This window comes from Ostrea edulis, chromosome 4, assembly GCF_947568905.1.
Source record: "Ostrea edulis chromosome 4, xbOstEdul1.1, whole genome shotgun sequence".
NCBI lineage: Eukaryota > Metazoa > Mollusca > Bivalvia > Ostreida > Ostreidae > Ostrea > Ostrea edulis.
Window position 1 is genome coordinate 23,359,000 of NC_079167.1, and position 24,887 is coordinate 23,383,886.

The 24,887-nt window shown below is 37.4% G+C and overlaps 1 protein-coding gene across 1 annotated transcript in view; it reads right to left on the reverse strand.

The window, feature by feature from the left end:
* LOC125670285 (sushi, von Willebrand factor type A, EGF and pentraxin domain-containing protein 1-like) overlaps positions 1-23,203 on the reverse strand; it is a 39,987-nt gene extending 16,784 nt beyond the window's left edge. The window contains exons 1-24 of the mRNA XM_048905376.2: positions 22,368-23,203; positions 19,052-19,307; positions 18,626-18,802; positions 16,799-16,960; positions 15,936-16,115; positions 14,214-14,393; positions 13,550-13,750; positions 12,875-13,123; positions 12,142-12,378; positions 11,863-12,054; positions 11,641-11,765; positions 11,388-11,463; positions 11,163-11,300; positions 10,426-10,653; positions 9,504-9,665; positions 4,493-4,654; positions 4,220-4,381; positions 3,782-3,934; positions 3,070-3,183; positions 2,882-2,995; positions 2,529-2,730; positions 2,211-2,368; positions 1,939-2,137; positions 1,616-1,788 (exon numbers count right to left, since the gene is read on the reverse strand). Coding sequence (XP_048761333.2) covers positions 1,616-1,788; positions 1,939-2,137; positions 2,211-2,368; positions 2,529-2,730; positions 2,882-2,995; positions 3,070-3,183; positions 3,782-3,934; positions 4,220-4,381; positions 4,493-4,654; positions 9,504-9,665; positions 10,426-10,653; positions 11,163-11,300; positions 11,388-11,463; positions 11,641-11,765; positions 11,863-12,054; positions 12,142-12,378; positions 12,875-13,123; positions 13,550-13,750; positions 14,214-14,393; positions 15,936-16,115; positions 16,799-16,960; positions 18,626-18,802; positions 19,052-19,307; positions 22,368-22,886 — 4,519 coding nt within the window. The 5' untranslated portion in view covers positions 22,887-23,203. The remainder of the gene's footprint in view (positions 1-1,615; positions 1,789-1,938; positions 2,138-2,210; positions 2,369-2,528; positions 2,731-2,881; positions 2,996-3,069; positions 3,184-3,781; positions 3,935-4,219; positions 4,382-4,492; positions 4,655-9,503; positions 9,666-10,425; positions 10,654-11,162; positions 11,301-11,387; positions 11,464-11,640; positions 11,766-11,862; positions 12,055-12,141; positions 12,379-12,874; positions 13,124-13,549; positions 13,751-14,213; positions 14,394-15,935; positions 16,116-16,798; positions 16,961-18,625; positions 18,803-19,051; positions 19,308-22,367) is intronic.
* Positions 23,204-24,887: the final 1,684 nt, after the last annotated feature.

Consider the following 24,887-nt stretch of genomic DNA (forward strand, 5'->3'; position numbering starts at 1 on the left):
GGCAAAGTTTCCCTCTGGTCAGATAGATATATAATTAAACAGTGATCGTGCGAAGAGGTGAACTGGAAAGGTATCTTGCACTTTAATCATTGTAGTATGACTGTCTTTTGGGTCACTTGAAATGTTACTTAGAAAGTGTCTGGCTTTTTTGTTGTTGGGTTTTTTTGTTTTCCATATCTTAATTACCATATCAGTTGGGAGACATAAAATCAAATTTCAGAAGTATTTTATAGGAAAATTTTACGTAGTATGCTGACATATGTTTTACAAATTATATGCATTGGTATCAGACATCGACGGCACGTGGACTAAAGGTGACCAAGCAATCTATCTATGTAAAGGATATAAGCCAAAAACTCCATTCTGTGAGAGAAATAACTGATCGAGGCCCGTAGGGCCCAGATCAGTTCTTTCTCTCGCAGAATGGACAGTTTGAGGCTTATATCCTACTTAAAACATCACATCTTTTGTTCTAAGAATGGGCAGACTCAGGTAAACCCAATGACAATGATAATTATGAATAAATCTATTTTGAATAGTCTGACAATATAACCAGTCTTGCGTAGAATTCTGTTTCTTTTGTTCACTTATTGGACAGTGTCAGGATAGTAGCCTTCTACTGCAGGCTTTATATTCACTCTTTCTATAGTACTGAGCCATATCAACATGTCTTCCTCTGATGGGGAGATAATTTTCATTGCACAATCAAAATTTAAGGATTTTAGTTAAAGTACTGCAATTATGTGTTGTATTCTGGATATGGAGGGTGAGAAATTTATGGAGCCAAAGTTTGATCTGAAAAGCATTGTTATTTCGAATATTTGGATGAAGAAATAATTAACGCCAGCCAAAAGAGCCCAATACGCCTATCTCGTGAAATGAAATTATTCATGAAAGCGAAAATAATAATTCAGAATTAGGATATGCTAATAAAGAAAACATAAAATAGCGTTGTGAAGAAGTTTCGGAATGTGCTTCTGAATCCTGCGAAATTCAAAACAGTATGGAAATATGTCTTTCAAATTTAAGTTTTGATGCGATATAGTAATGGCCAATGGAATTTTAAAAAATTGTGAATCTTACGAGTTGAAGCAGAGAATTCTACTAAAGGGAAATATCGTTTTTTTAAGTGTTTCAGTGATTTTACCGATATCTGTGTTGATTCTTACTTGTAGGGAATTTAAAATTAAAGTTGTATCTCTTTGACAAATGTATTGTCTTTCTCTTATTTTCAGTCTACCTGTAGATGTCTAATAAGTTATTGGGTTTACCTGGCACTGTCCAATAAGTTGACAATTACTGTCCATTATTTTGAAGAACGGACAGTATCTGTCCATTCTTAAAAATAATGGACAGTAATTATCAACTTATTGGACACCTACAGGTAATCTTTTCACTACAAGTGGACTTTCTTCTATATAAAAGCCTAAAAAGACAAACTAAGGATTGCGTAACAAAAATGTTTTTAATTTAATTACTTAGCTGGTTAGCAATAACGACACTGAATTCAGTAAAAAAAAAAAAAGCCATGGTGTTACCCCTGACATATCGGATCAAGTGATATTATTGTATATTGATTCAATTTTATCTATGAATACACCAAAGATCTCGCTACCTTTGATGGTTTGTCCATTTGCTAGCCAGTAACCGGTATCGAACGACACGCCGTCTATGTAGATTTTCCACGCTCCCCGAATAGAGGACCATGTGAATAGGATATGATGCCACTTCCCGTCATTTGCTACAACGTCTGTCGTCTTTTGTTGGTTATTGACGTATACAACAAATCTACAACACGACCAGTTTATCATTAAAAGAAAGTGCTCCGAGACGTTGTTAAAACGCTTAATACTTCTGATATATATAAGACCTAATTAAAGAAACGTGTCAAGAGAATGTTGAAATATGAAATATTTAGTTACTGTTTCTAGTGATTACCCGTCGTAGCTCGTAATGGTGAGTGCATTGTCCATATCGGAACTGGAAGAGTAGGAAAACGGAGTTCCTTGGTTAATGGTGTCATTTGTTTTCATCCAAAAGGAGACGGTCACTGCAGATAGGTCTCGTTCAATCGTAGTTGCCGTGTAATTGAACGTCCCAGCATACGGGAACTCAAGCAAGTAGTTCATTTCAAGCTCTACAAAGAAAGAACATATTTTTTAGAATTACGTTTTTCAAGAAAATCTTGCCGATTTCGAAACATTCATTACCTCTTTCACATCGTTCTCCTGAAAAGCCCTTTGAGCAGTGACAAATGAAACCGTTGACACTGTCTTCGCATCTGGTGGCGTTCACACACGGATTCGGGTCGCAGTCATTTATGTTAATGTCACACTGGTGTCCGGTAAAACCAACCAAACACTGACATCTGTAGAAACATCAAACATTATTACGGAACTGTTACAGGTCATACATATCTTTTCAAATGAAAGATTTTCGTAAATTAGAAAATACATGTAGATCAAACACATCTGTCACCTGTCACAATATTATGGATCATGTACCTATCCAAGTCTCATGGGGTTTACCTGTATGTCGCTATTCCGTCTTCACACGACCCACCATTTTGACACGGACCACTGTCGCAGTCGTCGTGATTAATTTCACAGTTTGTCCCCCGAAAACCTCTAGGACAGGTACAATTGTATCCCCCTAATTCCTGATGGCAAGTACCATTATTGAGACAGGGCGAAGTTCTACAAAAGTCAACAGTTACGTTGCACGTTGTTCCTGGAACAGAAAAAAAAATCTTTGCATGAAATCCAGATATGACTATTTGTGCAGTCCACATACATGTACAGTATATTTTTCGTGTACGTGCACCAACACACTACGACAGTCTTCATAGTTTTGAACGAAAAGAATTTTAAAGTTTTCAGACCTTTGAAGTATTCTGGACAGCTACAGGTGAAAGCATTCGCAAGATCTTGACATGTCCCGTTGTTTTCACACGGCTCATAGGCGCAGTCATCTACATTTACCTCACACTTATCACCTGCAAGATTTTCAGAGATCTTACCTATTGTTCAAGTGTCTCCCAAAAACACATCACTGAAACAATTCACTCACCTGTGAAGCCCGTGGGACATGTACAACTGTAGTTAGTTACGTGATTGGTGCAGGTTCCTCCGTTCAAGCACGGCGTACCCTCGCAGTGGTCAATTCTGGATTCACAGTGGATCCCTATGAAATTTCATACTTTCACTTTTCAGATTTGAAATTGTTACTTTTGAAATCAAAAGCAGCAACCTATCATTTATACTTCAAAGCAGCTTGAAATAGGTATTAAATTTCTCTTTAAAATGCAATGCATTTAAATAAAAACTGTCCAAATGACCCATTGCTATCAGTAACCTTTGGTTTGAGCAGGGAGGGATCTTCATTGTGCCACACCTGCCGTGACACGGAGCCTCGGTCTTGCTGTCTCATCCAAAGGACCGCCCTATTTAGTCGCCTTTTACGACAAACAAGGGGTACTGAGGACTTATTCTAACCCGGATACCCACGGGAATGGTTTCATAAGAAATAAAGCTACCTAGATCAAGTCAAGGGTTTGTTTATACAATATCTTATTATATGTGAAGCATAATTATAATAACGATCAAGGGTATACAGTGATTTCCCCCGGGTTGTATTCCATATACCCCCTGGCCCTTGACTGGACCTGGACAACTAATATTATCAACAGAAAACAAAATTTCTACACACCTTTGTTTGCTGAATATCTATGTTAAATATAAGTATGTACTGCAAAAGAACATGTGCTAATTGAGATGTCTACCTTTATATCCCGGAAGACAATCGCACGTGAACCCAATTGGTTTAGGGCGACAAGTGGCTCCGTTCTGACATTTGTCCTCGAAACACTCATTGAACACAAGCACGTCAGCTGGTTCGTCCGCCTGTAGCTGGTTTCCACTCGGCTCCTTCGAACCTGAACAAAAAAGAACAAAAACATGACGCTGCTTCCCGCTTGGCGAACCTGAACCAAGAAATCACATATGTATGTATGTATGTACTATACACCCTGATTATTAATTGGATCTATATGTATATACATATATGTATGTACATGTACAGTATACATGTATATATATTTAAAAATATACAATATGGTATAACATCCTCAGAGGTATTACGAAGAGATATTTGACAAAGACTCTAAATTCGCGTACTCGGGTTTTTTTTTTATTTATATGAATGTCAGTATGTGACGTACCTTGGCAGTCGACGACATTAGTAGATGCTATGAAAGGGGTTAACGTTTTCTTGGGGCACTCAAAACACGCGGTCTGGCCCGGATCTGACTGGTATGTCCCCTTGGGACACGGAAAACATGGTTTCAGACCGGATGAGGATACGTATCCGGGCTCACAAGGCTCTGTAAATATATCAGTTATAAACTTTCCAAAATGAAGGATATCTAAGTTTACCTTCGTTTAAATTCTCCATGGCATTTTACATAATCGGGTATTGTGGAACACTTTCTTACCTTCACACTTCTCTATGATCCTTGACCCCCGTCGTTTTGTGGTAGTGCCCGGAGGACATTTCCTGCATGACGTTTGTCCATACTTCGGCTGATAGAATCCAATTTCACAGGTGGCACATCTTTCCAGACCATCTTTAGAATACGTTCCCGGTAAACACTGGGCTGTAAGTGAATTCTTATGGTAAATCTACTTTGAATGTAATAATCTGATCGTGACTAGTTTTTGCACTGTTTTGAAAATAAAGTTCTGTTAATCTCCTATAATACGGGAGTACAAGTGACTCGAGAAATTTCCATAGGACCATTAAACTTTTGTGAGTCTGGAAATCGGCGCTTCCATCGATCGGCTATCAGTTTTGCGCTTAGCAGATTTAACCAATCGGATCAACTTACCCTTTTTTGTCGCAGCATTTTTCCAATAAAGATAATTAGTAACGATGAACTCTCTCCATAATAAGTTTAAAACATATTAATGGTTACTAAATAGTGACTAACATAGTGATTGGATGCATCCATTTTGTACAAAGTTGGTATATCCGATGAACGTAATAAATTCGAGTTCCTCTGGGTTGATGTAAAGGCTGGAATGGAGGTAGTGGCATGAATAAAAAAAAAACCACAATATCTCCGAAAATACTTCCTAGAATTTCATTCCGAAAACCTTCTATCATATCTGCGGAACTAGGGATACCAGGAAGTATAAAATATTTAAAATGGATTGAAAAAGCATATTTGATAAACCTTGTCGGACTGGACGGGCCTTTCAAAAAGTGGAATGTATATATGACTATTTTTGCCTCATTTTTCCTAAATGAAAAGGCTAACTTGAGAAACTATAACCCAGAGATTTTGAATTCGTCCAACCTCAAATTCGCTGCTCTTATACAACGAGGGCAAATAGGGAGAAAACAAAAGGGGGGTATTTCCCTGTATACAATATTTAGAATGATGCAATGGATCTCAATCATTCTAACGTACGTTTCCACCCGTCTATTGACCAAAAAATTGAGTAACTATTTATGAAAATTTATGAGATTTTCTTCGAATTTGTATAAGAAAACAAAGAGGACTGTATACAAGAAATATAAGTAGATGGTTTTTTTTTTCTAAAACTAAGATACGATATCTCTTTTGTATGTTTTCTTTCCCTTTATTTGGAAAAGCTTTCACCAATCATTGATATTGTATTTTTCATAAGATATACAACTTAGTACGTATGGAATTTAAGAAACAAGATATGGTTGACAATCCTGCCGAATGGTGAGGTGTCATCTTCAAAAGATGGTATGAAGTGATCGAGACACTTAAAGTTGCTAGAGTAACGGTGTACATGTACTAGTTTATGGGAGAGAGGACACGGGGTACACATTATAGGTCCCCGTCTCAGGTAACGTGGGCTTCCTTCATATCCCTCTTTAAATTTTGGCAGGTGTCTTCAAAACCTTTTTAATGTACGTGTATCGAATGAGTATCATTACTTGAACCATCAATCAACATGATACTTCACCAGCGGGCATTCTCCTATCGGGATTAAGCCAAAAATGAATTATTTTGTAACTGGATTGTTACTTTTATTTCGGTAATATCTCTCTTTCCCACAATGTATGTGTATGAATAAAATGTACCAAAAGTGTCTGAAACGCAGAATTTGAAATTGAAGACAAACCGTTCGTTCCCATCTTGGATAAAAGCGTTCCTTTCTCGATGAGAACCGTTCCGTTCTCGATGAGAACAGTTCGTTCCCAATCTCAAAGCCTCCCGTTCCCGATAAGAACTAACTGGTCGCCGTAGTTCAGTGGTAGAGCGTTCACTTCGTAACCGATAGGTTGTGAGTTCGAGCCCTGCTCGTTTCAAGGCCGCGACAAACCTAAGACGCTAGGTCGTGATTGCTCCTTCGCCAAATGCCCGGCATTTAGAAGTAAGAATCACAGTTCTTTTGGGTATGACCTTAAAAACGGAGGTCCCGTGTCACGGCAGGCGTTGGCACAATAAATAACCCTCACCGCTACGGCTCTGGGCGCTAAACATAGGTACTTCACTTACAGTTTGTGAAGTCTCAATATGAGTGGAAAATTTTTGATGGGACGTAAAACAAACAATCAATCAATCAACTGATAAGAACCGTTCCGTTCTCACTGAGAACCATTTCGTTCAAACCGTTCAGTGTTCGTTCCCCAAATAAAACCGTTCGTTCTCAAACCATCCAGTGTTCGTTCACCGTTCCACTGGTGTAGTAGTACGCTTCAGGGTCTGTATTAATGAGTTGTCGCATCGGCTGTTTTTGTTTTTGTTTTGTGTATTTGTGACGTCACTTGGAAAACTTCGTGTGTGATTGGATAACGTGGCGAGGAGCACGTGATCGTCTGCAGTAGTGATGTGGTGTTTGGAGAACTTTGACATAGAGGCACTTTGTAACCCGCTGGCCCGTGTAAGTGCTTGGGTGGCAGGGGACAGTTTCTTTGGTTTTGAAACATGTGGATAGGGGGTATACACCAAAGTCAGATTATGACAGACTAATGAAAAATCATATTTCCCTTTTATGTCCATACTTGTATTTCATATTAGTGTAGTTAATAAATTATGACCCTAACTTACATGTAATCTATAAATACTGGTGCTGGTGCACAAAACATGCTCTGAGCAGGTTCCCCTTTTTTGCTTTGATTTTCCCTCATTTGGGCTAATCCGCACCACCCCCACACCATCACAGTACCAAACATGGGGATTTAGACACTGTGCACAATCAAGAACCCTATCTGCCCTTCTCAAAAATCTACCTCTCATATGGGGCCATCCACCTTCCCTCACAGCTACAGACCTTTTGCTAGACCCTGCATGTTTTCACCGGAATTTCTTCAGCAACTGACCACGTGTCTTAGTTTCGTATTTGCACCCATCTATATGCTAGGAATCATGGTGACACCTACATGTTGTATATCAACATTTTTACTAAGCACTCAGCTACATTTGACATGCATCCTAAAATTATTGTACACATTTTTACACATGTAATATCACTTCAAATACGGGGTAATTCCATTTTTTGAAAAAGTTGACCGGGCCTATAGTGCGAAACTGTCCCCTGCTACCTTGTCCAAATTATCATTGATCGCGCATCTGTAATTCGTTCCGTCAGTGTGTATAACGTGTGTGCGCATTGTGATTGTTGACAAAGATAACTGGATTGGACTGACACAAATGTAAACACAGGGACCTGAGGTGTAAACAAGCTGAGTAGAATCGATCTGTGTAGTGTACTTGTGTGTTATTTTATATAATCATATTTGTGACTAATTTTGTATAATTAAAATTTGTAAAAGTTTCAGATCGTTAAGCTGGTGTTATTGTAAGGGAGTCAATCGAATTAACTCTATCGGCTGAACCACCGCGGTGGTCTAGAGTTTAGAGCGTTCGCCCCGCATGCGGAAGGCCGTGGTTCGAATCCCGGCTGCGACAGACCAGAGTCGTAAAACAGGTAGTGACACTTCCATCGCCAAACGCTCGGCATCAGGTGTGAATGTCAAGGGTCCTCGGAGATGACCTTAAAAACGGATGTCGCGTGTCCCAGGAGGTATGTCACGCTTAAGAACACTCACTGCTCAATGGCCGTAAGCGCTGAGTATTGGCCTAAATTTGAAGCCCTTCACCGGTCTTCGCGACGTCTCCATATGAGTGAAAATTCTCGAGAGAGACGTTAAACAAGGTGCAATCAACCTATCTATCGGTAGATATGGCGTATGTCACACCGGGTTTCAGTCTCTTTTCACCTTGCTTTTCACAATTTCGAGATTTAATCTATAGAATTAGGGGATGTTACCCGTGTACAGAACATCCTATGATTTTACCGAAAATTAGCCCAATTTTCCCATTCCTGCAGGGTTTTTATCCATAGATTAAGAAAGAATCTATAAACTAAACTATATATATTCTTATATATACCTATATAGTAGATAAATCACAGATGAATGAACACTTTCCCGAATAAAAATATATAAATACAAATGAGATATTGTAGTTTATTCGAGAACGGCTGCTCATATATTTTGTTAAAATTTACACTTTTCTTAATTCCTGCAGGATTTTCTAATATTCATCTGTATCATGTTCCATTATTTTAAAAACTTTCTGGAAGGCATGGATATGTAGATGATGGAAACTTTACCAAATGAAAATATTCCAAGTAGTTTAGTCGATATTACTTGTACCAGTTAAAAAGACGTGTTCCCGTAGTTTAGATGAGTTTGGTTCATTCCGGCAGAAATTTTCAAAACACTTCATCATATCATGTTTATTATTTTCAAATAGTCCGGTTTTTACACCTGTTTCGTTTTCCAAGATTTTCTCGGAAAGACCCGACCAGATGCAAATGGTACATATGTACCACAAATAATAAAGACCTGGCGATTATTTCGATAGATTGAAGTTTGATCCATCGAGAGATACTTGTATTCACTTCTGCAAAAACCTCTGTGTATCAAAAAGTAAAATATATTATTACGATTCTTTTCCATGAGCATATCCAGAAATATTTCTGTGAGGTTGGTTTTTCACTCATATGGAGACATCGCCATTGTCGGCGAAGGGCTGCAAAATTTAGGCCTATGTCCCGCGTTTAAGGCCTTTGAGCAGGGAGGATTCTTTATCGTGCTACACTTGCTGTGACATGGGGCCTCCGTTATTGCGGTTTTAACCTAAGGACTGCCCCATTTACGACAAGCAAGGGGCACTGAAGACCTATTTTAGTCCGGATCGTCACGGGACTTTCCGAGAGGATGCAAAACTGCAGTTTTTCTAGCCTTTTATAATGTACACATGAATTTACAATTTATACATTTCTCTCAATTGCCACAGGTTGTTCAGATCCCCATCTCCCTCTTCCTGGATTCATTGCTCGAATTCCTCATTACAATTAAGAACATGGCATGATTGCATTGAGTGACATTACACTGAAATGGTTTTCTCAAGTGCAAAATTACTTGGAAATACTGAATACTGATGAAAATCGGACTACCTTTACATTCGTCTTCGGTTTTGGAATTATTGTGATCGGTGGTGGTGTTGACAGGACAAACTAAACACGAAACACTGCCCTCTTGCGGTTGATAGGTTCCTATCGCACATCCGGAACACGACTCTGACACCACATTAAAGAAAGTTCCCACGGGACACTTCACTGAAAAAGTAAATACATACATATTGTATTATCCATTCAATAACAAGGCATCTTCTCGCATCATTGTATATCGTAAGACAGCATTCTTGCAAGTGCTATTGATAAAAGAAACACAAGAAATTGCGGAATTTTTATCTATTAATGTTATATGTAGTATCTTCCATGGAACCTTATAATTATTTTTTCAATTAAAAACCCCAGTAAGAACAAAGATATTCAGCCCGTAGTGTAAGATGGCAGTTTGATAAAACACTGGGATAGATACATGTAGTTTAACTAAGAGTAAATTCAGCAATTCTCACTCCAATGACCTTGATCTATACTTATACCAATGACACTACAAGTTCGATAATAATCCGGTAAGAGGCTTGGCTTAATCCTTGTACTCAAGGTCAAACAAACGAAAACACAAATGAACAGGCGAGCTATTTCCGATTCTTGCAATATCCATTTTATATAGTAATTTCATGATTTGCAAAGGATTTTTAAAATCTATAAAATTTTCACTAAAGATATATAACAGGTAGTTTCCCTCAAAAAATTTCATTTGAATGCAAATCTCTAACCGTTCTTCATACTTATACGGTAAAATACAGTTATAGTGAACCTCAAGAGTAAGCGAAAAACAGTTCATTATAACTAGATTTCGTGATATTCAATAACATTTTCGTTATTTTCCCCTCATAGGGGAATACATTTCACTTCGCATTAAGCGTGGATTTGTTATAAAAGCGTTTAACTGTACAATGTATATACTTACCACAAGACGTGTTGACTAAAACGCCTCCTTCCTTACATTTGTACCGTGGACCGGATTTACTGACCGTCAGATTGGCAAACTTGGCATTGCTGCCCCCTACCTCCAAGTCTAGGGTCCCCCCGCTTCCCTCGCTGTTCACTATATTCAGCATTCCATTAAGGTGTTCCGTCACCTTCTTCTGGCTCTGTTTCACGGTCTCCCCGGGGGTCACGGGTTGTCTGTACTGACCTAAATAACGGATAATTGAATGATGGACTATGTTGTTTTATGTCCCATCAAGGACAATATAATTTCACTGATATAGAGGGGCATCAACTTTGTTTGTGGTGCCACATTCAGATCCGACAGTATTTAAACAATATTTTATTCAAAATTAATAGGATTGGGCAGCAGACACATTCTATTTAAGCCCTCTCCCTAATGTAGTAATGGGCCTGACGCCTATACTGTGACTTCGGTATCACGGATCTCTTTCCAAAGAACCGTGTCTTTAACTTCTGAAGTCGAGAGCTAGGCAAAAGAACATACTCTTACCTTATAGAATTAGGTCTTAACTGACCGGATACGGAATGTCGAGGATTTGTAAATCCTCGCTGTGAATCGAAAGCTCTACTGACTGAGCTATTTAAACGGCAATGGATTGTACCACAGTGAATTTAGGTTTCTGTTTTGTTTTGCAATGAAGATTTTAAAAGCGAAAAAAAAACTACATGAAAATTGTTTTGAAATAATTTTACCTCTGACCACAAATTCAAATGTGATAGAACTGTCTACTTCTCTCTCAGAAATAGCTGCATCTTCTCCAGAATCTTGAGAGACAATTCGAACGATATCACGACGCTTTCGTCCAAGAATAATCTTTATTCGGTTGAAATCTAAAAGAATTTAGGCATGGGATAATTCACACTGAACAAAGTAAAACACAAAATTATAGCGGAAATAGAATCCGAAACATCCTTGACCTTCGACCTCTTCTTCACATGTCGCCTCCATTTCATCCACGTCGCAGATCATGTTTTCGGCGCACAAACCATTTATCTGAAGAATACACCAGTAATACGGATGGTTTGCACAGTAAGAGAGAAGAGACCAATGAATCCAACATACACACGGCCAAATTAAAACAAAAGTGATCAAATTTATTGGATAGTCTACATTGTTCTCAATGACAGCCCATCTCGAAGATAAGTAAGGTTTCAAACAAAATATACTTACAACACCAGAAATTCTGATATGGAAGTTGTTTTGGATCTGGTTCAACACCAAGTGGTCTCGACAGGGTACACTAGCAATATAAGTAATGGACGCCGGAAGTTCTATGCTATTGGTCGCCGTTTGGACTGCAATGAAACAGATGACCCATGTACATTACATTTACACATTCTTGTGATCCTAAAGGTTCATAAATTGTGTTGTATTGTTTCCATATATGTAAACCTGAGCAGTCAGGAATAGGCAATTTGTTTGTAGGAGTCCACATGTTGTCATAAGCACAAAAGTACACATCAGCGGGCGGAATAGCGAACGCAAACCCATCATTGCAGGAAATATTGCAGTAAACCCCCTCAGCAGTCTCGTAGCAATAACGATGTCCGTTCACTGGCTCCAGTGGGTACTGACAGGGATGAGCTAAAATAGACAATTCAGTTTGGGACTCAATATAATTAAAACAATGCTGGGTTTTATTCTATTTCATGGTTTACAGTGATGCCTTACGTATAACTTGTACTTCTAATTCACACGTATTATTATTTCCACTCTCATCAAAGGCCATGTATGTCACTATGGTAAGACCCCGAGGAAACAGCCCCGGCGCATGTGTTCTCTCTATTCTCGGAGTCTCTCCTGAGTTATCGCTAAACTGAGGTTCATCCCAGATGACTTCTGCATAGAAGGTTGAGGACACAAATGGATTGGGAGAAAAGCAACTGTCTACTCTGGGTGGTGTTATGTCTGCAAGAGAAATAAATAAATGGTCCCTCCTCCAAAACAAACCTGATCGATTGATTGATTGTTTAGATTTTACATCCTAGTATCAAACGTTAATTATAATCAGGTGGTAAAGATAATAGCTAACATAATCTAATCTGGACTCGTGCTATGGATTTAGTTTGAATGAATGCTGTGGTAATTCTGTTGGTGTTTCGGTACATTTGCTATAAGGAAGTAAGACCCACAACTTTGAATTCAAAATCCAGGAATACTTTATGAAAAGTATGCTGCAGTGAAGCGTTGCAGTTCATATCCTCATGTATTTCAGTTTATTTCTCATATTTACATTCTACTTTCATTTATATCGTAACTCTCGACTGTTACAACAGACGTACTATATTTATCAAGATTCATACGCGCATTGCTCACAACTGCAACTCATTCATGAGGAAATGGCTGTCACTACAATTTGTAGAAACATCTAAGGAAAAGGAAATGTGAATCTAGCTTTATATACCTGTGATGACGACAGAGAATCTGCACTTCTCCCTATTTCCACTGAGATCCTCCGCCATGTACTTCACGTACGTCAGACCTATAGGAAAACGTTTTGGTGGCTCCACTGCAGGCACTACCGTCATGATCGGTATCAATCCGGAATTATCTAGCGCCAGTGGGACCTGCCACATGACCTCTACCGTATTGTCGTCATCTGGAGCAATGAACTGGACATCTGGAGGACAAAGTAAGTAGGGCGGGGACTTATCTGCAAGGAATAATCACATTAGTTTATAGAGGGTCTGTATCAGGGTAAAAGCCAATTAGATTAATAAAGGTTTGTATTGAAATATGATTTTTATCCAAAGTAGGGTACTATTATCAGTTTAATGATATTACACCCAATGTAAGACCAGAGAAGGATTCGATATCGCAATGTAAACTCATAAGAAATTTCATTCTTTTGTAATTAAAATATAGAGATGGACAAACTCAGTCATTACCCCCTCTCCCCTAACCATAAGCACACACACACACACTGATGATGCACAAAAATAATTCACAGGAGCTTGCAAGGGGGTTTCTGTCGGTGGACATTTATAAGGTTTTCATTCTAAACGCAATATGGCCCCCACACCTCTGTGATTTATATTCGCCCCTAAATAGCAATGCCTGGTTACAGTTAATGCCCTACCTTCACAACGGCTCATCTCTCCGTAAGATTCCGGGGCCCACATTCCCTCTGGTGTACACTGTCTCCTCTCCGGTCCCACCAGAGAGTATCCGGAGAGACACTCCACCTGACAGATGGTTCCGAATGACACCTCCCCCGCGGTGCAGGCCAAAGGTTTGACCACCCCGTCCCGTACTTGTGGCAGTGGTTGACACGTGATCTCTGTAAATGAAGACAACTACTAGAAATCATCATAAATGAGTGTTGATTTGAAGATCAAAATTATTACCCAGTTTCAACTTCCTATTCTTAATTTTACAGGTACTTCAGATCCAATATTCATTTCTACAGAATGTATTCCGGTTCAACAACATACAGTGTATCCCTGATTTATTGAAGTTCCGGGACAGACCTCAACTTTTCATTATATCCAAAGTTCAATATAACCGATGTTGAACTATAAAGAAAATGTTACTGGGGAATTATTTTTACTTCAATATAACAGATAGTTCAATGTAAGTGACTTCAGTATAAATGGAGTAGACTGTATTTCCAGTTTAAACAGAAACTACTGACCCATCATTGATTTCTACAGAATCTAGTCGTATTTACTGTATTAGCCGATTTCTTCTAATGCAGTGGATGATTTCTACAGAAGAACTGTTGGATTTTACAGCAGACTTGCCTTTACAGCGCGTGGGAATCCCTGTCCAGTAAGCTATGGCCAGACATTCTCTCTTCCGTGACCCCACCAGTTTGTATCCCGTGTCACACGTGAAGCGACACACGGTGGAGAATGAAAAATCGTCATGGTCACAGATCATGTTCCCGTGTTTGGGTTTAGGAAGCGGCGGACACGTTTTCACTGGAAAACAATTATTGTGCGATGATAAGTTGCATTTGGTAGCGAAGTTTTTTTTAGTAGGCTTAGTAGCATGCTGTACGTAGCGAAGTTTTATTTAGTAGGCTTAGTAGCATGCTGTAGGTAGCGAAGTTTTATTTGGTAGGCTTTGTAGCGTGCTGTACGTAGCGAAGTTCTGTAGCATGTTGTACGTAGCGAAGTTTTATTTGGTAGGCTCTGTAGCATGTTGTACGTAGCGAAGTTTTATTTGGTAGGCTCTGTAGCATGCTGTAGGTAGCGAAGTTTTATTTGGTAGGCTCTGTAGCATGCTGTAGGTAGCGAAGTTTTATTTGGTAGGCTCTGTAGCATGCTGTAGGTAGCGAAGTTTTATTTGGTAGGCTTTGTAGCGTGCTGTAGGTGTTCGTGTATCTCGCAATGTTTATAGCACGGGTACAGTATCTTAACCTCACACAGACTCATTCGAGCACAGAGGTGTGGACCCCTAGCAAATGGTGGGGAAAAGCAAGCTCAACAGAAAGAAAAAGTACTCGTTATGACCTATAGGGAATTCCAAACTGATTTTGACGAGACATGACAGTCACGGTGGGTAAAGGCCAATTATATCATGTCATGTAACGACAATATTTTACTATCTTTAAAGTTTGCTGGTAAAAAGAAAATATCAAATGTCACTCTTCAGTTCTAAATACATGCATGTGTTGTAGTGATTTTTCTGCCTGCAGTCGGGAAAGTTTAATCTACAGAAACAAGACATTTGTAAGACCCAGAAAATTCACTAACCTACAAAACTCGCCAATTCTTTTTTACTTCACATAATCGGTATATTAGATTACATGAGCATTAGAATAATAAATCATCTGTCATAGATAGAATATATAATATCAAACATCATATTTGTTAATATTGGTAGTTAGACGTACCACTTTCCTTTTTCCGTTACTTTTTGCCGAAAATGCCATCACAATAAATAGCGTAATGGTTTTTGGTAGACATTTGCTAGCATATAAATATTTTGATTGTTGAAATGTGTTTTTCCGACACATAAAACTAAACTATGCTAAATAAACGTAATTCTAAAATATTCTTTTATTCAAAAGTGCAAAAAATTCTTATCATTCCATAGCATATTTAACGCTGAACAAATACAGGTTCATTGAAAAATTACCTCTCGGTAAAACGAGTATCTTAAAAGAAACTGCACTTTTTGACTATTGATATCATGCAGGAAACTGTGCTCTGTCCTTTCTTACAACATGCTGGACACTATATTGTGCTAACTGACATCATACAGAAAACTGCTTTTTCCTTTCTTACAGCATGCAGGAAACTGTGCTTAGTCCTTTCTTACAGCATGCAGGAAACTGTGTTTTTCCTTTCTTACAACGTGCTGGAAACTACATTGTGCTAACTAACATCATGCAGGAAACTGTGCTTTGTCCTTTCTTACATTATGCAGGAAACTGTGCTTTGTCCTTACTGACATTATGCAGGAAACGGTGCTTTGTCCTTTCTTACAACATGCAGAAAACTGTGCTTTGTGCTTACTGACACACTCTGCTGTCTCCCCTGACCACTGTCCATTTTCCTGACATATTCTCAGACTGTTGCCCCTCAGGTCATACCCAGGTTTACACTTGATGCCACAAGCTGCGTTAAACACGCTATCACAGTAGTCATTGACAAAGTAGCCGTTATTCGGTCTCTGAAGCTCAGGACAGCGGAGAACTGCAACAGACACGTCAACCTCATGTTAATGTCCTTCCTTTAAGTCATTAAACGGTTGTCATTCCTCCAGGAAGTGTATTTTATTAAAAAAATCATAAATTCATTGAGAGATGACATATTCTTAATTGATGCTCACTCGTGCATTGGGCAATAGCCCCCCTTCAATGTTGAAGTTACACATTTTCGTAATCTATCTTTTAGATATGAAAAACTAGGCCATATTACCTGGCTTGTCTACAATATATATCATGAACCACATTTTTTCACTGATAAATGATTACTATATATATATATATATATATATATATATATATATATATATATATATATAAAAAGAAAAAATGAAAGACAAACACAAAACCTGCGTAACTATTACAAATTTCATCCTGGTCCCTCAGACGAACGTTGGGACACTTGAGGACCTGAGTGATCAAGAAGATGAAATGGACACCAAAACAACACGAGGCCCACGTACCCAGTAACGCCCACCCGAGGAAATCACAAATGGTGTACATGGGCGAGACTGATGCAAAGAATATTACTAAGTACAAGGTAACCTGGGCTAATTCGTGGTAAACCTGAATTTTTTCAGGATTATTTTACTAGAGCCCTTTGATGGAGATAGGAAAAATATGAATTCAAAACCTTCCGTTCGTATTTTATTTCAGTGATACTCAACTCACCAGAGCATCCCGTCCCGTTGAAGGTCCTGAATCCTTTTTTACACGAGCACTGGCTCAAGTGAGTAGATCCGAGGTCCGTTGACTGATTCTCATCAGGGCATTTCTTGCACGTGGATTCGTCGCCAAGGATACGTTCATCTTTATATGTTCCAGATGGACAAGCTACAGTTTTAAAACTATCATGAACATACATAACCCTATATCGAGTTTTATAGTATTAATATTTATTTATCAATCATTAAGTATACCTAATTCATTCAATTAATTTCTATGAATTATTTCACCCCCACTCCTGCCTCCGAACGCGTATTTTCATAACCATGTATATATTTCTGAAAACTGAAAAGTAGCATTCAGAGACTATATACGTCTCTCTATGTAGTACAACTAATTCAGGAGTAGGAATATATTGAAAAAATGTAGTCCAGCCAATTCAGAAGTACATGTAGGAACATATTGAACAAAACATAGAAAAGATCCTAAATTACAAATATTCTGAATCAATTTTTCAGACGAAAATTTAATAAAATCAACGTACTTCTCTTTTGAAAAATAAATCAAAGTGCAATATATTATAATTAAAATACAGATTGTAGATATTACATATTATAGCAGATTAGCGTTTTCAATGTTGAATTAGCTAGCAATATGCAATTTAACTAAAAATGTATATGATTTTCTTTATAAACTTATTTTTCTGAATGCCACATGAAATAAATTTATCCATAACAGAAAAAAATATCACTTTCCCAAATTTGGTGGAAAATAAAAATGAAATTTGCTACGATCTTTCCATACCTTAAATGGCATAATGTTCAGTATTTTTCTAATTCCAAGTCGGCATGAAATTAACAAAGCATTATGCAAAATGAAACTAAATAAAATGACAAAACATTAATGTTTTACAAAACTTATATTAATCCATTTCATTGGACGATAAATACTATTGTCCCCTGATATTTTCCCTGCGGGCATTAAATTAATAATTTTAACTCAAGGTTCGCCATCGGGTATCGAGGAATCTGCCCGCCTCAAAAACTTCTTGATTCATTTACCAGATTTCTCCAAAAACTTCATTCATGCGTGTTGCCACTAAAACACATGCGTCCGTGATTGCCCAACTCTCTACTTTGTATAGCTTATAGGAGTTATGATATTGATCACTGTTCGTTTTCTTCACCTTTATAGGAGTTATGAGATTGATCACTGATCGTTATCTTCACCTTTATTGAAGTTATGAGATTGATCACTGTTCGTTATCTTCACCTTTATTGAAGTTATGAGATTGATCACTGATCGTTATCTTCACCTTTATTGAAGTTATGAGATTGATCACTGATCGTATCTTCACCTTTATTGAAGTTATGAGATTGATCACTGTTCGTTATCTTTACCTTTATTGAAGTTATGAGATTGATCACTGATCGTTATCTACACCTTTATTGAAGTTATGAGATTGATCACTGTTCGTTATCTTCACCTTTATAGGAGTTATGAGATTGATCACTGTTCGTTATCTTTACCTTTATAGGAGTTATGAGATTGATCACTGATTGTTATCTTTACCTTTATTGAAGTTATGAGATTGATCACTGATTGTTATCTTTACCTTCATGCAGTACCTATATGTACATGTACATATCATTGTTGATTTTTTTTTTTTTTTTAATTCTGATTGTGCTTTTGTTATCCTGTTAGCAAACAAACACAAATCAAACGTTTAACCTCATTGGAACAAAAATGATTATGATTTATTCAACTTTTGTTTAAATGCAAATTATGATTACCATACATCATCACTGTAAGCTTAAAGTTGAATCAACTTACGATAGCATTCTCCATGAAGCCCTGTGCCGTAATACCCCTCCCGACAGACGCACTCAAAGTTACCCGAATGGGTTCCACAGCGACAGCTTGCTTTCTTGTCACAGCATGGCGACCGATTAATGCAGAGATGTCGACATTTGTCTGACGGCTGCGTCACATACGACCCTGTTCCTAAATCTGTCGAAGATACATGTATCAGAGAGAGAGAGAGAGAGAGAGAGAGAGAGAGAGAGAGAGAGAGGGAGAGAGAGAGAGAGAGAGAGAGAGATGGTGTTCAATGCATTCTTAGTGGATTTCAACATATTTTATTGCTAATTAGACAAAAGGATTGGTTGCACCTTCTAAACGTTAGATCTTTCTCTCCTTTGGATGATATACAAATAAATGAATATTGACACTCCCCTCTTTTGTATCAATTTTACTTGCCTTCATGAAGGGCTCGTCGCGCAAGCGCTTCGAATTCCTCGAAGCTGTCCAGTACGTAACAGGTCTCGTTTTTAGGTTCTGACGACATATCCAACAACTCCCGAACATTGCCATTGCGTATGCCAAATGTAAAAACTTTAACGCCTTGATCACGCAGGTACTTGGCTTCCGGTCTCGGATCCCCACCATTAGAAAATCCATCTGTTACCAAGAAAACGGCTTTTTCTGAATCTTTTCTGGAGGTTCTCAACACATCCTATGGAAGAAGACATCAATAACAAACCAAAGTAAACATTTACTGAAACAAGCATTCTATATGTATTGCATATCAATGTATTTATTGTAGTTATAGTTACCTGGGTGTCTATCGAACACGTGTTTTGTTTATATATTTATACTGGAAACTAAATTTCATTGGTTTCTATTTAAGTTTCTGTTACCTGTTATACAGGTATTTAAATTAGAGAAGCACGGCTTCTCGTGATTTTGCAAGTAAGGAATTGGCCCCATTCGAAGGCTCTCTTCCTGTGCGTTTTGACATGGCACCCACCCACCCACCCACAAAGCATTTATGAATTGTTTTATTACTGATCTCATTTTCTCATTGTAGAGAACAGAAGATGTATTTTCCCCCTAAGATGTTATTATAGACGTCAATAAACTGCACTCTTGAGAGCGCTTCTGTACCTACACACTGTGTTTATTTATATTATAAAGTATTTATGTTCGGTTGAGTGTAACGAATTAGAACATAGCTAAATATTCTCTCTATAACGGTCCCAAGTTCATACAGTGTAAGTGTGTTTGATATTCTGCGTGAATAATCTTACATGTACGTCAACAGTTCATGCACGATAAAGTAAAAATAATAATAATAAAAGATATAAGGAAATAGAATTTGACTTGTCTATAAATAGTCCCGGGACTATGTCTTGTCTTAAAATTTCAAGTGTATTGCTTTTTTGCATTTTCTTTCATTTTAACGATTAGATCGTATCCTCGGCCCCGATTTCTATTGATGTGTTAGGAACAATCTCTTCTCCAATATTCCAAACAATAAAGCATATAAAGATCGGTATGTTAGCTTCTATCTACAATATTCAACATTCATAACTTTCTACCTTTGTCTCTGTCACAATTGGATGTATTTGGTCGAGCGGGCGAACAACAGAAATTATCTTGTAAATAAATGTAGGAGGGAATCAAACGAACTTGATTACAACCCGTATATTTCGTAAAAATCACTCAAATGAAAGGTGAAGATAACGAACAGTGATCAATCTCATAACTCCTACAAGCAATACAAAACTTAAATATAATTTGTAAACATGTGTAGTAAAATACATATAAAATTTCAGCTTCCTAAATCAAGAATTAATTCAGTTAACCATGAGACTAAGCTTTGCAATTTTTGCCACAATATTTCAAATGTAGCGAAAGTAAAATTCAATGTGTGTCTACTCATTTGATAACTAAGTATCATATTTCAGATTCCGAAGTAAATTGTAGAGAAAAGTCTGGAAAACTACACTCAGCACAAAGTCCCATAAATCTCGTAAAATCAGCCCACTGTGATGAAATTTAAACTTGATCTGCATACATACAATAGTAAATCACATACCGAATTACAACTTTCAAAATAGTGAAAAAAGTCCCCGAAACAAAATATGAATAAGTTCATTAAATCATGAAACTACCTCTTACAATTACACAAAGTCTTACAATTTTCATTAGAATAGGTCAACCGTAATAAAAGTGAAACTTGTCTTATTTCTTCTTATTAGGTAACCATAAATCAAAATTCTGATTCCTAAGTTAAAGCACAGTGGAGGAAAAGTTTGAAAAACTATATTTGGCACGAAGTCCCATATATCTAAAAAAAAAAAAAAAAAAAAAAAAAAAAATCGCTCAAATGTGACAAAACTTAAATTTGATCTGTAAATATGCAGTAGAGTCTAAGTGTCGGCTTCCTAAATCAAAGCACGGTGACAAAAAGTGCGGAAAAGCAAGTGAGACAGACTGACAGACGGACGGACCGACAGACAAACGAAGAGGAAATCCTATAGACTCCTTGGTTTCATCGGGAAGGGACAAATACGTGTAAACTAATAGGACCAGCATATTGAAGTGAAGACGAGTTTCGCAAAGTGGGACATTTTCTCACAATATAACACATAGATCGATCATATGATGCCATTCCTGCAAGTGAAATATGAAAGACGAGAAATTTTGGAATTTTGATTCCGGTCACTTTGACTTTTAATAAAAACTTGAAGACCATTAGAAACCAAGGTCTGTTTATACGATCGCATCCTTGTACATGTAAGTGTATTTGGAATCAAATACAAAATGCATGCATCAAATACTAGTAACTTTAGCATTTCACAATCAAAAACCAAAACGACCCGGATCTTTGTGCAAGGTTTCATTCCTAAAATGTTTGAGAAGAAATATGAATAAGCAATGTAGCAGAAAGTCAATCTAATTAAAATTAGATGTTAGATCCTGTGAGCGGATCTAACGTATAATTTTAATTAGATTGAGCAGAAAGTAGTACTATTATAAAAAAAAAATCAATCTTTTTTAATTTCATGTAAAATAAATATCAAAAAGGTTAAGATATTTAAATATTCCTTGCAAAAAATTTCCATACATTTGGAGGAACACGCAGCACGAGATGTTTTAAGTGTATGAAGTCAGCTTTTGTTTATACCTACTTCTTCTGATGTTATCTTTCTGGTAAATAGTGTAATCTGTGCGCGAGGAATTTCGTGAGAAGTCGACCCCACATATGCTGAATATGTTTGTCATGTCAAAAGTGGCGTCATGATGCATAAAAATTAGGTTTCATTTTCAGGAAAATATGATTCAAGTATTTCTTTTATTTTTGTTTTGGATCTCAATTTTTTTTTTAGCACACTGATGTTTCCCCCATTGACTTCAGTTTGTAGTAACGATACAAATCATAATGTGCAGTTTTTCATCTCAAGTTTTCATTCGGAAAATATTGTATATTTATGATGGCATATCTTTTGATCACCAGCATTATCATGACTAACATAAATCAGAAAGTTTTGAATATTCTCTTCTACAAAATTAAATAAAATCTACTTCAAAAACTTCGAAGTTACATTAGGGGGTGGGCTGATTTGGTCCAAAGCGTACATTGCCCCTCAAATATGTATGATGAGTATGCAATGACAAATAAATTCAGAATCAATTCTATGAACGATTAAAGCGATATATATATATATATATGTACATAGTAATTGTAATCAAAACTGTACACACCATTACCAAAACATCAAATATTTACCTTGGCTTCTAGGAAGGCACCCAGAGTGTATGTCCCACCCCCTACATATCTGATATTAGGAACATCTTCCTCCAGTAAAGTGCACTTGTTTTTGTCTACTAAGGGCTGACCCACGTAATCAATTTGCCTTAGCACACGCTTTTTGGAGGAAAATGTGATCACACAAACTCTCGTGTGATTAGAGTCGACCGTGAAGTCTGCCAGCAGCTTCCGGACGAATTTGATCTCGTATTCGAAATCACGTGGTCCCACACTGGCTGAACTGTCCACTAGGAATACGATGTCCACCTTTTTGTTGCTAACTTGGCGTAAAGCCTGGATGTGTCGCTTCAACACTGGGCCCAATTTGTCCACTTTACTCTTTGAAGCGATTTGCTCGTCTGTCCGTCTGTATACTGATTCGTTGCTAATGTCGTCATTGTCATCGTCGTCCTGGGCAGACAATACACTACAGAAGGAGAGGAGGAATATTAATCCACACAGATAAAGTACGTTCAAGATCCATGAGGAAACATACATCGCCGAGCTCAAAGATGAGATCGTCTGCTGCTAAATCCGAAAGCGCGGACATTTGATACTTTTGTATGGTAGGATAAGGAATATATCGAGCCGACTTATCATGGGGATGGACGTTATCAATGAGACTGTGAATTAGCCTGGAATTTCAACACTTGATTTTCCCACTGATAAAGAGATCTGTGATTTTTTATAACATCGAGGAATAAATATTTACATATGTTACTCTAATAGTGTTCGTCTCTGTACGTGTGATAAATGGAGAAGCGTGATCTTGTTTTCTGATCTTCTTTTACGCAATAAATGAAAAAGAAATTGGACGACACGTGGTGGCCATTCCTTGTTTTAATTATAAGAAATGCGAAAGTGGTCTAATCACACCACATTATTTTCCCCGCATTGAACCTTTATCAACCCGAGAGTCCATTATTGTGACGGGGCTGTTATTGGTTCTAGTGAGGAAAATGATGAAATCCCCAAGGGAGGGCGCAAAGGTGTGATATACGGTACAAGCAGAATTTGTAGCGAGGATTTAATTTTGGCATTATTAGCGAGAGTGATGAGATCGCTGAAATTGAATATCGCTTACAATTTATTCCATATCGGAGATAATAGTTATCTTTCCTGGAATTATAAAGTCGCTAAAATTAGGTCTCGCTAAATATATATACCCATTTATTATGGAAAAATCGCTAAGTTTGTGTCTCATTAAAATTACACTTTTCGTTACAACCCTTATGATCAATGTAATATGGCTTTCACCATGCAATATAGACCGGAAACATATTTTCATTTTCACAATATTTGTCTTCGATATCTTTACAAATTGCAGTGATAACCATTTCCTCATGAACGCAGTGCAGTTGTAAACAATGCGCGTATGAATATTGATAAATACAGGACGTCTATTTTAACGGCTGGGAAGGCGGCACAAATGAAAGCAGAATGTAATCCTAACACCTCCTAGCTGCTGGATCTTCTGTATAGCGGGGAATGGATGTTTCATGTCTTGGTTGGGTTCGACATATAGTCTGCTAATCTGAGCGAAGAGTATAAAAAGCTTTAGATGGGCCCACACGGGTACTATTTGTGCCCTGGTATTTCCCGTACAATTGACCATCATTCCAAAGTGGGGTGGGGCTGGTGGAGTATGGTATTTACAGCACCACCACCACCCCCCAAAAAACCCACTATTTCTGAAATTTTCCTTTCCTTTAATGTTCTTGCATATTTAATTTTTTTTTGAAAATGTGAAGACTTTATAGCAGAATGTGTTTATGTAATTCTTCTCATTCTTTAGATTTATTTGTTTTAAAGATTTGATTTATTTGATGATGAAAAAAATCAATCCTGCATATACTAATTCATGTCTACATGCAAGGTAGATATGTACTAATGCATTTTTTGTTATGCATCTTTTAACATGCAAAGTAATTGTAAATACAGTGAAACCTGCTTAATCCGACATACACTGGGAGACAAGTTTTGTTAGAATACAAAATTTGTCGGAATAAACAGTGAAAAACCCATGAAAATATGAAATTGAGAATGAAAATAAGGGCGGAATTCCCAGTGAAACCGGTTGCACATATCATCGGATGAGGCAGTTTTCACTGTTTATAAAAATTGCTAATTGAAATGTCCACAAGCGAGTATGTACACATGCTAATCATTTATCTCAACATGCAAACGCAATTTATTTATGTCGATTATACAATGTATACTATGTATGAATATTTGCATGCATCTTGTTTACGCTGATATGCGACTTATTCATATCAACATGCATCTTGCTCTTGACGTGATTTGTTTAAGAAAGCATATTGTATTTTACCCATGATAGCATGCGTGTTGTCCTCACAATACGTTGCGTATTGTCATTCTATCAATTAGGTTACATATTGACATAATGAACTTGCAAGTGAACGTAAATAAGTTGCACATTGACATAAATTAGTTACGCATGTTGACAAAGATAAATCTCTTGTTGACAAAGATAAATCG